Genomic DNA, 18,487 nt, shown 5'->3' on the forward strand with positions numbered 1-18,487 from the left:
TCACTAGAGTGTGTCTATCTTACATCTGATATCCCACAAGGAGAACTTTGTCTTGATACTGTGTCAGCAACCCAGGTAACAGGCAGTTCCTCTGGGCCACGGTTTCATCTCCTTTCTCAGGGAGAAAGGGCACTTACTCTGTTTCTAGGTGTCACATCCCACTCACTTGCCTTGTTCAGGGTAGCCACATGGTGTGCTGCTCACATGGACCATTATATCCAGAAAATAAACACTGGTTCCCCTGGAGTCGGGGCTGAGCGAGCTCGCGACGGAGGAGCTGCAGAGAATCTGACTAGATCGTGGCTCGCCTGCCACTCCTCTCACTATTCCCGCTCTGCTGAAGCTGGCAAATAGTGAGCGGAAAACAGCTCAGGCCGCCATGTGACACACGTGTCTTTGCAGGACTGAGAATATGTGTTACCTTTTCTCCTTTTAAAATGTACCAATAAAACATGCACAAACGGGAAGGCTTTTTTGTCTTGGGAGGGAAAAGGCATCTGACTTTAAAATCACAGAACCCCAGTGGCAACGGTGTTTGACATTTGTCCGAACCATTACACAGTGGTGTTGGAAGTCCAAGAACAGACTTGGGCCCCTTTACTCAGACTCCTGCTATAAACAGGCTCCATGTCCTGGGGAGCTGCAGGAGCCGTACGAGCTGTACAGACCAGAAAGTCTTCTTACCTTGAAAGTGGTTGCAGACTCAGGACTGGCAAGGACCAGAGGCGAAATCAGTACCATGCCAGAGAAGTAGGCCGGCCTCTCAGCAGCTGTGAGGATGGCAATGGCCCCACCCTGCAATGTAAAATGGGCAAAGTTGCATTTCGAACAAACACGATCTATGCAGTCCTTTTAAGCTGCAGTCCTGGCCAACAGCTCCGAGGAGGGCTGCCTTGGACAGACACCATCAAATGTTGGATAAACTCGATCTGTGGTTATTTTACTACATGTTTTTTTTCCTCTGGGTTTTCCCGGAGCAAACATTTCACAGAGATATAAATGTGGTTCCTGCCTGTGGGCCGCAAGTTAAACAACAACGCATCCCCACTCCATCTCAAGCCCAAAGTTGGCAGGCCCCCAATTCACCCTCCCTGCAGGCTTAATGGGAGACTTTTTTTTTTTTTTTTTGGTAGGAGGTAATCTGATCATAATAATAGGTTGCTACAGTTTTTTCTTGGGGTAAAGGTCCTAGAAATTTAGGTTATAAGAAAAATACTTAGAGCTGGTTACTGCTAGGTGTTGGTATAGAGGAGTGGGGCCCAGCCTGTTTGCTCTGGAATGCTCCTGGGGCCACGCAGGTCAGGCAGATGTAGGAGCAGAACCAGGCAGTGGGGCAGAGTGGGAGCTCTGTCCCAGTGCAATGTCCCCCAGGCTTCACACCCCACCCCCAGCTTTTCTGGAGGTAGATCTTATTGGGGGCTGCTGGTTTCAGGAGCCCTAATGCAAAGGTATATAATCTTAGAGGTTGATTCTTAGAGGATTTTATATATTTAAAAGGTGAATGGATTTGAATAAGGAATTGTTTCCAGAGGGGTCCTCTGCCCCAGGTGCCACTTGCACTGTACAATTCTGGTACCAGCATTTAGCATTTTGGAACATCTTGTGTGCTCCTCACTGACCGAGGGACCATTCCTTGCTCTGAGAAGTGGCTCTTAGTAGCCTCACTATGAAATGGCACCAAGGAGGCCAAAGGAGTTGACAGAAAGATCAGTTTCAAGATGCTCGCGCTCCAGCTCCCCCCGCCGACTGTCCGGCAACTCCTGGCCCCTCAATCCTGGGCCTGAGCTTTCACATCTGCCTCCAGAGCCCTGGACTGGGTTGTTAGCTAAGCTAACCGCCTGGAAATCCCAAGTTCAGGGCATGCCAAGGGGGACGTGCCAGCCAGGCAGACAGCAGGCTCCCTGGGCCTGCACGGGTGGGGCCAGGCCTGACCCGAGCTGGTCTTCTGTGGTGTGCTCACCATGGAGTGGCCCAGCAGGAAGACGGGAAGCCCGGGGTAGTCCTTCTGCATGATGTCCACGTGCTGCAGCACGTCCCTGATGAAAACGTGGAAGTCGGACACCACCATGCGCTCCCCCTCACTCTGTCCGTGGCCCACTGCAAGGGATGAGATAGAGAGGTGGTTACCGCCGGTCAGCCCCTGCCCAGGCGCAGGCAGAGGCTCTTCTCTGGAGCTGTCTATTCTCTCCACTAAGCGCCTGAATGTGGCACCTCAGCCCTTTCGGCCACTTGTGAACACCTGAATTCTTCCCCCTGCTTTTCGCATATAGAAAACGGAGGCTCAGAGTAGTTAAGGAGCTTCCCAAGATCACACAGCTGGGAAGCAGTGACTTCCTTGGCAGTTTCCAAGGAAGGAAGGAAGGACAGACATGCAGAGGCCTCAGGAAGGACAGACATGCAGAGGCCTCAGCATTGCCAGTTTTCTGCAAAGTGGTCCAGAGTAACACTAATAATAAGGCTCAGAATTTTCCTGGGCGTTCCTAGTTTCTTGGCCCTCACAGCTGTGTTTGAGTATTAGCCTTTTACCAGGTCGAGTGCTGCATTCTGTCCTCTCACCTTACAGCTTTAGAAGACAATACCACAAGGGCAAAATCAAATCAAACAGTCAAGTGTGTTTGCCAGAATTCTTCCCAACGAAGCTGCAGTAAAATGGGTCACATTCTGTCCTTCTCTGGTTTTTTCATCTGCCACATATCTGCGATGTTCAACTCCCTTTTGTTCTTTTCTTAGGGTCCCCCCACTTTTCCCTCTTTGAAGGACATCAGTCGCTATAGAAACAACTCGCTGTCTGTGGCCTCACATTTGAGCTGAAAGCAGCTGTGATGGTTTGAAAACTGGAAAAAAGAAAGAGCTTCTGGAGGACTGGGGACCACACAGCAAGAGGATCTGCCCAAACCTTTCCTGCCCAGAGCCTGAAGTGCTCACTCCACTCCCACCACCTCTAAGGAAGCTGTTACTGTGACATTGATAATAGGTCACTTATCACCTGGAACTGACTGGCTGCGCAGACCTCCAACTCAGAAACCCTTCCAGGGTCACACAATCTCCTAAGTCTCCCGCTGGCCTGTCCCGAGCCCACCCTCCAGTCGCCAGGCCCTGTCTGGCTGAATGTCCCACCGGCCGACATCTGCTGCTCTCACGAGAACACCTTCAGCACTCTCGCCCATCTGAGTTTCTCTTTTCTTTTTTTCTTTTTGAGACAGAGCCTCAAAAAGAGCATAGCTCACAGCAATCTCCAACTCCTGGGCTCAAGCAAGTCTCCTGCCTCAGCTTCTTCCCAAGTAGCTGGGACCACAGGGGCCTGCTACAACGCCTGGCTATTTTTTGGTTGCAGCCGTCATTGTTGTTTGGTGGGTCCAGGCTGGATTTGAACCCACCACCTTAGGTGTATGTGGCTGGTGCCTTAGCCGCTTGAGCCACAGGCGCTGAGCCGAGTTTCTCTTTTCAAATTTATCTTTACTTTTTACTGTGGAAAAAAATATTTAATATAAACTTCTACTGTTTTAACCATTTTTAAGTGCGTTGCCATGAAGGGCAGTCACGATATTGCGCAGTCTGCCCCACCATCCATCTCCAGAGCTTCTTTACCTTCCCAAACTGGAATTCCCTATCAATTGTGACAGGTTCAACTTTGTCCCTCAAATTCACACATAGATGTTGTAACTCCCAGTGTCTCAGAATGTGAGCTTATTTGGAGATCGGGTCCTTAAAAAAAGTGATTACGTTAAAATGAGATCCCCAGGGCAGGCCCTGATCCAGTAGGCTAGCGTCAGGACGCAGACATGGAGGGGAGACCAAGAGAGGACACAGGGGAAAGGCAGCCACACCAAGCGAAGAGGGTGCAGGAGAAACCAACCCCAGAGACACCTTGATCTTGGACTTCCAGCCTCTGGAAACATGGGAGAACAAATGCCTGTTGTCTAAGCCCCCAGCCTGCAGCCCTGTGCCAGTCCTAGCGTACTCCACACCTGTTAGCACCAGCTCCCCACGCTCCAGCCCCTGGCACCCGCCTTTCTTCTCTCTGTCTCTATGAATCCCAGACACGTGGAATTAGCCAGTGCTTGTCCTTTTGTGTCCAGCTCATTTCACTTGGCACAGTGCCCCCCAGGTGCGTCCACACTGTAGTGTGTGTCAGAACTTCCTTCCTTTCAAGGGTGCCTCATACTCCATGTAGACAGACCGCGTTGGGTTCATTCATTAACCAGCCCCCAGGGAACGTGGGTTGTTCCCACCTCTGGCTACTGTGAGTAATGCAGTGTGAGCATGGGTGTGTATAAATAATCTCCTCATGTCCTAGCTTTGAATTCTTTGGGGTATACACCCAGAAGTGGGGTTGCTAGACCAGATGGCAATTCTAAGTTGAATTTCCTGAGGCATGGCCCCCAGTGTCCACCTGCAGCATCTCTCTGGACACAGCCTGCCTCCCAGCAGGGCACTACTGCTCCCCACTCTGTGCCTGAAGATGGGTGAACAGGCAATGCCAGGGCCACCTGGTGACCTGCTGTCTCTTCCCACAAACTTGTCTCCAAACAAATTCATCTCAGCCCCTTTCCCTGTCTGTTCTCTCAGGGCTCATAAATCCAACTCTTGACTCTGAGCAGGTGAATACCACACATCTTTATGGCAATCATGGGGAGTCTAAAACAGCCCTCTCTAATCTTCCACCCTCTACCGAGGAAGCGGCCTCTCTGGCAGGGCCCCTCCCTGCAGCCACCCTGGCCCAGCCCCACCTCCCCCGCCTGCTACAGCCCTGGCCTGGAGTCCTCTGTCCTTCATCCTGCAGCCCCCTAACCACCTTCCTTTCTCCCTCTCCCCCTCCTTCCTCAAGGGGTGGCCCTTACCACCTCTTCCTGCCTATTCTCTCTCCAGCCAGAGAGCTGCCCCAGCCCTCAGCTGAGTCCTGGAGACTCCTGCTGGCCTTCCTCCACCCACCCTCCTCCCAGCTCTGCTCACCCAGCACCGGGTGCTGACCCTGTCCTGGGGCACTCGTGGCAGTGGGGCTCCTTGGTTCACCTCCTGCCTTTCTGTGTTTTCTTTGTCTCTTTTCCCTGCTGACGTCTGGGCTTCACTCTTGCATTCATTTTTAATTTAAAACACTGCATTTAAAAAGGCAGTACAAATATGAAATCAATATATAAACAATTACATGTTCCTAAGGACAATAAAACACTAATACAGTCCAGTCTGGGGGTAGAGGGAAGCTGGAGAGGGGAGAACACTGCAGAAGGAGGGAGGGCATGAGGCGGGACCTCACCTAATTGCACATTGTGAGGGCGTATAACATGCCCCCGGGTGAGGGGCTCTTCTACAAATGGAACTTACCCTGGAAGTGAGAACAGTGTAACCTAAATATTGTACCCTCATATTAATTTGAATAAAGTTTAAAAAACGTCATTTATTCATATGGTTCAAAAATCAAAGTGGTATAAGGAGGTGCACCATTGAGCGGTCTCTTCCCCACCTCCATCCCCATCTATCTATTCCCTCCTCCCCAAACCCGTCTTGCTGTCTCAGCCTCCTTGAGTGTTACAGGCAGATACACACACATATCCTGACTCTAACCCCTGTCTTAAACACAAAGTGACATCCAGTGAGTCCCGATCTGCACCCGCACTGCGGGTCTTCCGACCTTTGACTACAGCTCCTCCCCAGCTTCTCCTCTAACTTTTTACTGCAGATTTTTCAAATGCACAAAACACTGAAAAAATATTCCAATATTCTTATCATCGTATTCCCTACCTACTATCTACAGATGTTACCATTTTATTTTTTTCACTTATGTAAATTTTTATTCATTGTGAGATAGAATAGTAAAATGAAAAAAAGAAAGCTAAATGAACCAGAAGATATATTTTCATAGTTTTTGATCAATAATAACAACAAGTATTTGCATTCTTTTTGTCCCTCACATCATTTTGTTTTTCAATTTTTTTTCAATTTTTCTTTTTATCAAATCATAGCTGTGTACATTAATGCAGTCATGGATGTTACCATTTCATTTGCTGCATGCATACACATGCCTGAATATATGTGAATATATTTGCTGCATGTATACACATTTATAAACATAAAAATGCCTGAGTCACTTAAAAGTTCTTTGCAGATTTTAACAATTGGAAAGTCTAGATAAAGAATGTACAGTGGTTCTTTGGATTATTCTTATAAACGTTCCATAAAGTTGAAATTATCTACAAATAAAAAATTGTATAGAAGTAATTCGTAGCCATTGTAATATTTCAGTGCCTGTCTTCTAAAAAATAAGGCATTCTCCTCAGAATGACAATGCTACGCCCCACCTAAGAAAATTAAGAATAGCTTCCTAATATCATCTAATGCTCAGTCCAAATTCGAATTTCAAAATTCAAGGAGTCGCCAAGTAATTTTTACCCAGTTTTTCAGACACAGTGTATGAAGTTCATGTACTGTGCTTGTTTGTTACACTTCTTTGTCTACACCAGGCCAGGAAAGTGTCCTATATTCTGAGTCTGTGTCCCCTTGGGGTACCATTTGGCTTGTGCCTGTGTTCCCATTAATTACCAAGTACTTCCTGACTTTCTGGCACAAATGTACCTACCAGGCTTACCTTATACTTTCCTGTCCCAGACCTGAAATCAATCAGTTCTCCAGGGAGCTCCAGTGGAATGGTATTTAAAAATCAAGATTTAAATGGGGGGTGGGCTCCACAGCATGGGGGAGCCATGGCCTCCATGCTCTTTCAGTGGGCAGAGAAGGAAACCTCATGCTTAAAAACTCCTGAGTTTCTATCGATGTTTTCAATTAAAAATCAATGTTCTAGAGTTTTTCTTACCTTCTTTGACTTTACGTTTTATCTCTTTGACACTAAACATCTTGGTTCCTCCAAGTGTTAACACATCACACAGCATGGCTTCAAAATGACAATAGGACATTGCCACCAACAAGGAGCCTGCCTGGAGGGAACCCGAAACTCTCTTTATGTTTCCATTAGTCCTTACAATACAGTTCAGTGACGATATGACCAGAGAGTGTTGTGTTTAAAGATCAAATTCTTACAAATAGGTTATAATTATTTTCTCTATGTGCTTAAGTTAGTAACTTGATATACAATTAGACTCATCAATTTTGAATTAAAATTTCTTTCCAATGTTATAGATTTTTACTCTTTGCTTTTCAATTTAGTTTTCCCCCCAAATATATAAACATTTACTTGGTATAACAGTCATAATATAAAATGATTAATCCAGCCGTCTCTCCAATTCCCCCTTGGTCCCCATATGGTTAATGATTTTAATGATTTTCTGTTTTTTTTTCCTCTAAGCATTTCTTTTTGCAAAAATAAGAAATTACCTGTTTATCCATCAATCTATTTATCTACCTACATAGTTTATCAATTATCTACCCTTTATTTTCTGTCTAACCCATCCAACCATCTATTCTTATTTTTTCTCCTTTCTGACTTTATTAAAAGGCAATGTTCCCTGTGTTCTGCTCTACAATAGTGTAGTCTATTTCTGGATTTCTACCAGGTTTTTGTTTTTTGCTTTTAACATGTTCTACAGTTTACTCCACATCATAAATGGGCCCAAGAGCTCCCCTTCACTCTGCCCTGTTGCTGTGAGTACTTCTTTGCGTGGGTGAACCATAGTTTATTCAAGCAGAGTCTCATTAGAAAACATCTGGGTTACATCTAATCTCGTACTTATTAAACATTTGGCTGTGATAAATAACCTTGGACTATTTTGGTTCATGTTTGTGATGCTGTATCTTCAGAGCATATGCCTAGATGTGGAGTTATTTGGTTAAAATGTAAACACATATATACTTTTTGTAGATATTACCAAATTCTCGTCCACAGAGGGTATATGGTCCTTCACTCTGTCAACAGCATGGGGGAGAGAGCTGACTCCTCTCAGCCTGACCAACAGTGTTGCGTGACGCTTGGAATTTTGCCCATGTGATAGGAGATGAAGTGTAGGTTGGTTTTAGAAGCCATCATTTGTTTTTTGGTAAAATGGGTATATTCATGTTTTTGCTCATTTTTTCTATCATGATTTTGCATTCTGTCTTGATATTTACGAGCAAGAGATATTAGTTGTTGATCACTTGGCTTTTGCTTATGTTGCATTTAACCATGCACAAGGTTTTTATTTTTGAACAATTAAGTTATCAGTATTTTCTTTTTATGGCCTCTGAATTCTGATTCTTGGTTATAAAAGAGTTTAGCCAATTTTCTACGAGTTCTTTTATGGCTTCTTTTCATTTTTGTTGCAGTAAAATATACACAACATAAACTTACATGAACCACTTTAATTATATAGCTCAAGGTTATTAAGAATATCCACCACTGGCCAGGCATGGCAGCTCTCGCCTGTAATCCTAGCACTCTGGAAGGCTAAGGTGGGTGGATTGGTTGAGCTGATGAGCTTGAGACCAGCCTGAGCAAAAGTGAAGACAGTGCCGAGGAAGCCTGGTCCTGCCTCCCCCCCAACATCAGACACACAGCGGTATAGCCCCACACAGGGCAGTTCCTGTGAGGACACCGAGGCCCTTGCAGATGAAGACACCGAGGCCCGAAGAAGCATGGGGGGGGGGGGGGGGGGGGGGAGGCTTTCCCATGGTGGAGTCAGATTTGGTCCAAGGATTTCTTTTTTTTTTTGAGACAGAGCCTCAAGCTGTCCCCCTGGGTAGAGTGCCGTGGCATTACAGCTCACAGCAACCTCCAACTCCTGGGCTCAAGCGAGTCTCCTGCCTCCGCCTCCCAAGTAGCTGGGACCACAGGCGCCCGCCACAACGCCCGGCTATTTTTTTGGGTTGCAGCTGTCGTTGTTTGGCGGGTCCGGGCTGGGGATTCAAACCCGCCACCTTAGGTGTACGTGGCTGGCGCCTTAGCCGGTTGAGCTATAGGTGCCGAGCCAGTTCAAGGATTTCTAATGCTGGAGTCCCCCAGTGAAGCCCATGGACTAATCAGTGGCTGCCTTGATGCTTTGCTCATCTTTCTTTAAACCTGCCTTGACTGTGTCTTACTTTTACAATCAGAGGAAAGACGCAGCATGCGTTACCTAAAATGCAGGCAAAGGGATACAAGTGCTCACACCAGACTGGGGCGTTCCCGCTCCCTGGCTGAAAGATGACATTCAGCGAGGCTGGCTTACAACGCCAGGGCATCAGGACAGCCAGCCCAGCTCTGCCAGCTTCCCTGTGAAGCATCAGCCACAGCACCGCTAGTCAGGGGTCTGCTTGGGGCCTGCAGCTTCATTTTCCCTAACTCCAAACCCACCCGGTTCCACTGGGGTTCTGCACAAACAGAAACTTCTCAGCTCCCAGCATTCTTCCTTTGTGGGTGCCAACCACCCCTCATTTCCCTGGCCACACGGAGGGTCTTGCAGGATTTGCCCAGCCTGCCAAAGGAACCATCAAAAGATGAAAGAACTAATTTTGAGAAAGGGATGTTGTCTGGGCTTTGTTCCACTGTGACCACACTTGGATGAAGAGATCCCAGGAGCATCGGCTCATTAGCAGGCTGCTGTGTTCATTCCCATCAGCCCAGGTCTCTCTCCGGTGAGGTGAGTGAGGCAGCCAGTTCACGGGAGACACACGGGGCCCAGGCTTCGGCTTCCCTGGGGGCACCTGACATTTAAGAGACCGGATACTTCCTTCTCCCACAATTAGGGTATTGACCCTGCCAGCACCAGAAGGGAGGAATCTTGTAGAATGTGCGGTCAGGTCAGTGGGACAGACCATCACTGTGGGGCCTCTGGCCTCCTGAGCCACATGACTGGGCGTCTGGGCTCACTCAAACCCAAAGGGAGAAGCTGAGTCTCGTGTTGGTGAGCGCCAGAGTGGAAGGCCCTTGTTTTAGGAGCAGAGAGAGAAAATTGACTTACTCCCCACTTCTAAATTTCAAGGAAGTCACAAACTCAGGGAAAGTGGCACACCCAGCCGGGGACAACAATCTGGTATCTCGTAACCTGGGATTTCCACACTTTATAACCCTTCAATTCCACTCCAGGGTAGACGTCCAAGGACACAGGTGCCTGACCCAGGAATAAGCCTGTGGGTAACGATCTCTCCTTACAACCAGAAAATGGACACTCTGCGGCAAAACGGCTCATCACGCAACAGTGAAAGACTAAAGCTGCACACAGCAACAAGGACAGGAACAAAATATGAATAAAAAAGCGAGTTACAGAAGAATGCATAAGAACGATGCCCTTTTACAGCAGCAGTCCTCAGCCGTTTGGGGTCCAGGGACTGGTGTCATGGAAGACAATTTTTCCACAGATCAGGGGTGGGGAGTGAGGTGGTGTGATGGTTTCAGAATGATTCACACACATTATCGTATTGTGCACTTTATCTCTATTATTATTATATTGTAATATATAATGAAATAATTGTATAACTCACCATAATGCAGCATCAGTGGGGCCCTGAGCTCCACCACCTCAGCTCCACTCAGATCATCAGACACTCGATCCTCTAAGGAGCATGAAACTAGACCCCTGCACGCCAGTTTACAGTAGGGTTCATGCTCCTGTGAGACTAACGCCACCGCTGATGTGACAGGAGGTGGAGCTCAGACCGTAAACACAGACAAAGCTTCACTTGCTCACCTGCTCTTCACCTCCTGCTGGGAGCCTGGTTCCTGACAGGTTCTGATCCATGGCCTGGGAGGTGGGAACCATGGTTTTATGATGTCAACAGAACAAGCAAAAGCAAACAAAATGAGTTCCTGAATGTGCTAGGACAGCTGTTTGGAACACAGAATCTGATAAACAGGATAAAAATCCAGGAGCCTAGAAGCCAAGTTTAAATTCTGTTGAAACTGTTATAAATGTCACTGTTGGCCAGGCTCACACCTATAAGCCAGGGTGGGAAGATTGCTTGAGCTTAGGAGTTCAGCCTGAGCAAGAGTGAGACCTGCCTCTACTAAAAATAGAAAAATTAGCTGGGTATGGTGGCAGGCACCTGTATTCCCAGCTACTCGGGAGGCTGAGGGAAGAAGATCACTGGAGCCCAAGAGTTTGAGGTTGCTGTGAGCTATGACGCCACGGCATTCTAGCCTGGGGATCAGAGTAACACTGGAAGAAAATGTCACTGTCATAAAACAATGATGATAGCATGAGGTCAAGCAATCACTGTAACAAGAAATGCAGATTCATTATTACAGGATGTGAGATGTTGTATTTTTAATGCTTAAGGCGCCTGGGGCTCAGTGAGTAGGGCGCTGGCCCCATATACCGAGGGTGGCAGGTTTGAACCCAGCCCTGGCCAAACTGCAACAAAAAATAGCCAGGTGTTGTGGCAGGTGCCGGTAGTCCCAGCTACTCGGGAGGCTGAGGCAAGAGAATCACCTAAGCCCAGGAGTTGGAGGTTGCTGTGAGCTGTGACGCCACAGCACTCTACCAAGGGTGACAAAGTGAGACTGTCTCTAAATAAGAAAAAAAGAAGTGGAACTTTCCGAAAGCCTGAGAGATGCATGATACTAGAAACGGCTGAAGTCAGGCCCCTAGAGCTTCCAGAAAAGGCAGGAGATGACGGGTCAGCATTTTCTCAGCCACTGGGAGTAAATGGATCTGGTGGTACAGTGAACACACAGTGAGAAACAGTTCCTCCGGCCCAGAGAGTCCACACTTCCCTTCAACAGAAAGATGCCTCTCCTCCTTGTTGGGGGCAGTGAGGGTAAGGGCCCCTTCCCCGTGCATTTCAAGAACGAATGAATGAAAAAATGCACAACGACACAATAGCAAATCAAATTCGACTAAGATGTTAGGAAGGCAAAGAGGAAAGAGGGTCATTTGTTAAGCACTGACCATATGCCTTGCCCCATGCCCAGCCACAGGATTTGCTATGCTTGTTTACCAACAATCCTAATTCAGAAGGAAGAGTTACCGTCAGAGAGGAAGACGATGAGACCAAAGCCAGAGAAAGGCTGGGTGAGGGTGGAAGTCACCGCCTGCCTCTGTGGGGTTTTGTGCAGGCGACTTCACCTCCTGAAGCCTCAGCCACTTGCAATGAGGGACACTCACAAAGCCCAGGTCACAGAGTGTTGTGAGCATGAAGGGTTAGCACAGTGCGTGGCACACAGCAAGTGCTCACTGCCGTTATAGGGGTTACTATGGAAGATGGAGGGTGGGACCAGAGCAGTCCTGTGTTCTCTGCACTGGAACATCTCCCAGGCCCCTTCCCCTCCTTTTGAGACAGACTCTTACTCCGTCACCCCGGGTGGAGTGCTATGCCATCATCAAAGCTCATAGCAACCTCGAACTCTTGGGCTCAAGCAATACACCTGCCTCCTGTGTCATTTTCAATTCCCAGACATCACTGACCACCTCTAGGAGACAGTGAAATTATCTGCTGCTTCTTAAACACGGCATTGATTTGCACTTGTACACGGTACACAGTGATATTATCTTAGAATAATGTCAGAAGCGCCGTGGTTCCTGGAAGTGGGAGATGATAATCTAGGTCTTTCTTGTTGATTCCTCAAGCAAACACAAGAGCAAGCTACGTCTCAGGAGGCCTTGTTTCCTGACTCACAGCTCTCCCTGCTGCGGAGCTGGTGGCCCCCTGCACAATAATGGGGCCTGAGGGGCTGTAGTCAGGCCTCAGGAGTTCACCACCCACTTGTTCCTGGGTTGCTCAGAATAATGGACAAGCAGCGGGAGGCTCTGGGTAGAAGCCATCTGCCAGATGGGCCGCCAGGTAGGCACCCTACAGCTTGAGCCCCAAGAACCCCTCCTTCCCTGCCCATGAAGAGGTTAGAGACAGGCCATCTGGCCCTCTCTGCCCACCTCACCATCTGGGTACACTGCTCAACTTCCTGCCCAGTCCCCACAGAAGTGAGTGTCCTGAGTGTGCCAGGATGGCAGATGGGAGCCTGGCACCAGGGCCTGGACTCCCTCGATGTCACTGGACAGTACGGCTGTGGCAAGAAGTGGCACCAATCTGTACTGTCTGACGTGGCAGAAGCAGCCTCATGGGTCAGCTGTGCTAAGTTAATTAAAGTGAAAAACTGGGAAGCTCGGCTCCCCATCTCACCAGCCATGTTGCACGCGCTCAGCAGCCACACGCTTAGTCGCTGCCACACGGGACAGGCAGACACAGAGCAAGTCCATGGCTAGGACACTTCTTACCAGGACGTACCACGTGGAATGGAAAACCCACCAGTATTTAAATGATACAGGCATCGTTCACTGCTGGGACAGTGACCCACAATCCAGGTAGAAAAACCCAGAAGAGCATGGAGCAGCTGCTTAGCGTGAGGTCCCCAGAAGCTGACCTCAGGTCACATCTGGCCTCACTATGGGAAGCCCTTCTGGATGAGAGTTAAACTTCTTTGGGACTCAGTCTCTTCCTCTGCAAACTGGGGTACTAAGAGCTCCCGACTTCTTTAGATGAGGGGTGCGTTGATCCGAGATGATCCGTGTACAGCACTTGAATCAACACTGGCACAGTGGCCAGTAAATGCTGGCCACAGAGGTGAAACTAAAAATCAAACCACTCCTGCCCCTGCCAACCAGAAATAATCAAGTATTATTCCTTGGTTCTCCTTTCAATGGCCAACTGCTGGAAACCTCTAAAGCTCCCTGAGGACCTCTAAGGCACACGCCAGAAGGAAGAAACACGAGTTGCTCTGGCTTCTACTAGCTCACCACTGTGTTTGTAAAAATAGAACAACTATTTCCTATGGACTCATGTATGTTGTATATCAAAGAATAGAGAAAGGTCTGGAAGGATATACTCCAAATTCACCATGGCAGTGACCTTGAGGAGGGCTTTGAGGGCAGCAGGGCCTAGGATTTTGATAATACCTGGACACCGCCAGGGTGGCCAGATGCCTCCTCCAGGGTGACAGAGACAGGTAATGTATCACTTCTCTGAAGCTGTACAGGCCCTAGAGTCTCTCTTTTATGCCTCCTGTCTGCAGCCAGCCCTGGTGTGCATTACTAAGCACCTGCTGTATGCTGGCCAGCATCTAGGAGCAGCACACACAGAGATTCAGAAAACACGGGGGCAGCCCAGGGACAGACACACACAGAACTGGCCACCTTGTGTGTGTGAGGGGGGCAGACCCTGCCCCTTGGCAAATCGAGGCCACACAGGAATGGGAGTCCAGAGTGGCCCAATATTCCAAGAGTTTAAGAGAAGCTGGATAATGTTGACTCTACCAGTTTTATTGTTTTAATAAAAATTGTGGTAAATACACATAATATAAATTTATTTAACCATTCTGAGCGTACAGCTCAGTCGCATGCACTGACTCTGACAGCTCAGTCGCATGCACTGACTCGGCCATGTAGCGGCACCACTGTCCCTCTCAGATCTTCTCCATCCTCCCAGGCTGAAACCCTGTACCTGGTAAGCACTGACCCCACCCCACCCCACCCTGCCCTGGCACCCAACATTCCACTGTCTGTAGTCATGTATTTGACCTCCTCTGGGACCTCACAGAAGCAGAATCATACAGTGCTTATCCTTACCAGGTCCCTGTGTTAAAGTCTGACTAATGTCACAAGCCTGAGGGCTGTGGCCCCATCAGCATTGGCAGGCCTTGCCCTCCCACTGGGAGGATCCCAGAGAGGGGAAGCAACAGCTCTGCAGAGCCTGAGGCCAGCTCTGGGTGGGCTGCCCTGGAGGAAGCAGCCTGAGGCCTGAGTCATAGAAACTTGGCCCTGGCTTTTCAGGAAAACATATATTCCAGGTGAGAGACAAAGTGACCAGTGCAGGGACAAGGGCAGGATGCTGGTCTGGAAGGAAACCTCCCTGCACTGGAGGATGGGGAAGAGGCTGGAGGAGCCCAAAAGGGGCTGGTGCTGAGGGAGGGGAGGGGCTCCTGGTGCTGGATTCTAGATGCCCAATTTCATTGACAATCAGCCTTGGACAAACCCTGCTCAGGCTGGGATGAGGGCAGAAAGCCCCAGAGCAGTGTGAGGGCTCTTCTGGGCTGTCGCAACCTGGAGGCTGCAGTGCACATACCAATGCCCCATCATAGCCCTGGGGGAGCTGCTGCCTCTGCAGCCAACCTGTGCACAGGGCCCAACCAGTGGTCCCAATCACAGGGCTCTCAGCCCCTCAGAGGCCAGGTACAAAGCACGCTGGTGCCCTGCAGAAAGAGACAGGAGAACCAAGTCCCCACATTTCCCCACAGCCCCTGAGTAGAAGGTCCTCCTCCTCCATCTGCAGCACACCCAGTGGGACCCTCACCACACACCAAGACAGGGTATCAGGGACCCAGTGGGAATGAGAATGAAAAAGATACAACAGAGCACGTGTGTTGCCCCCAGATCAAGGTCCTGCCTGCTCCCTGGTGCTCCTGGTGCTTTCTTGGGAGGGAAAATGGTACCCATTCAGGGCGGACTATGGGTGGCCCCCAGACACCCTGGCCCACCTGTGGCCCTAGATGCTATCGCAGGGGCAGGGTGGGCTGGGAGTGCTCAGGGGGCGCGGCCTTCTCAGGTCCTCCCCACCGGCCCTCGGTATCCCAGGCAGGACAGAACTGCATGAGGCCTCCCCCAACTCTACCCTTGGCCAGCACAGTGCTCATGCCAGGACACCCCAGCATGTGTCTCGGAAAGGGGCAGAGGGTTTGGGTGCCGGTGACTGTGGATGCGCCTTCCAGCGAGAACAGCCGTGGAGTAGGATTGGCCTTCCGGTCAGGTCAACATCCCTTGTCTCCTGGTTCCCAGGGGCAGGGGTCAGGGGCTGGGGCTGGGTGGGGAGCAGTTCAGCCCTTTAGGAGACAAAGGCTTTTGCTCTCTGGCTGCTGCAGGAAGATTGTGAGATCAGGTCCTTCTCAAGTTCCTTCCTACTTTAGGCTGCAGCTTGATGTGCTTTTTAAAAATTTAAAAATCACAGTTTCAAACCCAGTTTTCCGTGAATATAGGACTTTTCTTTTTTTTTTTTTCAGTTTTTTTTGGCCAGGGCTGGGTTTGAACCCACCACCTCCGGCATATGGGCCGGCGCCCTACTCCTTTGAGCCACAGGCACCACCCTAGGGCTTATTTTCTATGCTTTTTTGACATCCAGTAACAGAAATGCTACTAGTGGCCGACATGGTGGCTCACACCTGTAATCCCAGCACTCTGTGTGGCCGAGGTGGGTGGATTGCTTGAGCTCAGGAGTTCAAGACTAACGTCAGCCAGAGTGAGACCTTGTCTCTAAAAAGATAGAAAAACTAGCTGGATGTTGGGGAGGGTGCCTGTAGTCACAGCGACTCAGGAGGCTGAGGCAGGGGATCACTTGAGCTCAAGAGTATGAGGTTGCTGTGAGCTATGTAGTCATGGCCCTCTTATCGAGGGTGACAAAGTGAGCCTGTCTCAAAAAAAGAAAAAGAAAGAAATGCCACTAGTGTCTGCATTATGTATCACAGTATAAGAAAATAAGAGTAATCGCAGAAGAAAGGTAAAGGAACTATATCCCCAGACAGAAGGCCGCACAGGGCATTTTTGCTGCCAGCAAAAAAATATGTTTGGCCATCAACCAGCACAGTCCACTAACACTAAAAACAAGAGTCCCAGCAGAGAGCAGAGTAAGAAAGGGAGACTCAAAGTCACAGGTCAAGGGACGAGAGAAATGGTGTGACCCAGGGTAGACCAGCCTGAGTGTCACCACATGGTGTCCCCACACTGGGGCAGGGCACTGCACTCCTCTCTCTCCTCAAAAAACATGCATATGGCACAAAGTCCAAGATCACAGCTTGTTGGCCTGGAAAACAGTTTGTTTCCCTCAACAAAAGCCATTTCCTCCTCTTCTTCTGGCTGATGGTCCAAGTCCCCACTCTGGGAGGCTCAGCACAGGCTGTTTTCACCTCCCAGCCGCTGCTGAGGTGCCTGCCTGAGGGCGGGCGGCTCCCTCGGCAGCTATCCCGTCTGAGCTCCTGCTCATTTGACTAAGGAGATAAAGGCAGACATTAATTTCTTTACTAATTAACAACAGCTTGAAAAAGGTATAAAGATGCCAGAATTCAGCATATGGGCTATGGGAACACATTTCAGCTCAGATTTTTTTTTTTTTTTGAGCTGTTACAACATGCTTTATAATGTAACCAACTAAAAGGCTGTTAACGGTGCATTCCCGAAGTAATGCATTCTCAGGATTTCATATTTAGAAGATTTATTTGAAAACATCCTACTCTCCACTGTATAAATAAGAGGAAACAGCGTGACAAAAAGTGTCATAACTACGGTTCTTGGCATCCAGCAGGATGATCTTCCTTTTGTATCACGCTGTGGGATGGTGGTTTGGGTTTCAGGGAAACGAGGGAGGCTGGGTCTGCGGGATCAGGACAGGGTCCGGTGCCGCACCTGCACTGGGACCACGCCTGCACTGGGACCACGTCTGCACTGGCATTCTCTCCTGGGGTTCCCCTCTCAGGAATCCCTGGGGTTCTGGGTTGACCAGAATCATCCAGAGCTTTCCCTCAGGTCTCTCTGATGAAGGCTGCATACACAGAATGTGCCTCTGACTTATAAACCAGCAACGGCCCAGCGGTGGGGGGAGGCATTTACCACCAGAAACTCCCTGGATGAGGTGAGCTCAGGGGCTTAAAAGGTGGTACTGAAAAGCAGGATGCTCTGCCCATTCCAATGGTTCTGCAGTCAGACTGTAGAATGCCACCAGACCAAGAATCCCAAGGGCGTTTAAACTTCAGAAAAATATTTAATGTTAAACAAAAATCTGCCATTCTACATATATTTAGAACCAGAAAAAGGGGGAGGAACTGTCAAGGGGATTGGCAACAGTATGTCAAATTAGGCAAATTCCTGACTTGACCTGGATTTTGCAAAATAATCTTAAATTACTTTGTATCTTTGATCGTCTTTATTTGGGCGGCTCCTGTGGCTCAGTGAGTAGGGTGCCGGCCCCATATACCAAGGATAGTGGGTTCAAACCTGGCCCCGATCAAACTGCAACAAAAAAATTGCTGGGTGTTGTGGCAGGTGCCTGTAGTCCCAGCTAATCGGGAGGCTGAGGCAAGAGAATCACCTAAGCCCAGGAGTTGGAGGTTGCTGTGAGCTGTGATGGCATGGTACTCTACCCAGAGCGACAAAGTGAGACTCTGTCTCAAATAAAAAAAGATCATCTTTACTCATGTGAGCTTACAGAGACTATGTTCTGACTAATGTGTGTGCTGCTGTGACTGGCTGAGTCCCCAAAAGGCAGCAGAAAGCACAGGTGCCAGCATCAGATCTGGGTTCAAACCCTGGCTGCTACGTTTTAGGTGTGTGAGCTCAGCAAACTATCTCACCACTAAGACCCCTCGTCTTCCCATCAGGGAAGATCAGCATTGGGAATCATGGACCTGCCTGGTAGGTTGCTAAAGTGTTCAGTGAGAAGGCAAGTAGACACCCCGGCCACTTGGAGGGAGCCCAGGGGTGTCAGTCTGACCCTGTCACGCAGAGGGAACCCAGGGGTATCAGTCTGCTCCGGCCACTCAGAGGGAGCCCAGGGGTGTCAGTCTGCTCTGGCCACTCGGAGGGAGCCCAGGGGATGTTAGTTTTTCTCTACC

The 18,487-nt window shown here is 49.1% G+C and overlaps 1 protein-coding gene across 2 annotated transcripts in view; it reads right to left on the reverse strand.

Annotated features, from left to right (window-relative positions):
- The window catches only part of MGLL (monoglyceride lipase), a 123,463-nt gene that overhangs the window by 28,915 nt on the left and 76,061 nt on the right, over nucleotides 1-18,487 (reverse strand). For both annotated transcript variants that reach the window (XM_012809238.2, XM_023516955.1), the window contains exons 4-5: nucleotides 1,961-2,097; nucleotides 685-795 (exon numbers count right to left, since the gene is read on the reverse strand). In XM_012809238.2, the coding sequence (XP_012664692.1) occupies nucleotides 685-795; nucleotides 1,961-2,097 (248 nt within the window). The remainder of the gene's footprint in view (nucleotides 1-684; nucleotides 796-1,960; nucleotides 2,098-18,487) is intronic.

Source organism: Otolemur garnettii, unplaced genomic scaffold (assembly GCF_000181295.1).
Source record: "Otolemur garnettii isolate 467f Iridium unplaced genomic scaffold, OtoGar3 scaffold00101, whole genome shotgun sequence".
NCBI lineage: Eukaryota > Metazoa > Chordata > Mammalia > Primates > Galagidae > Otolemur > Otolemur garnettii.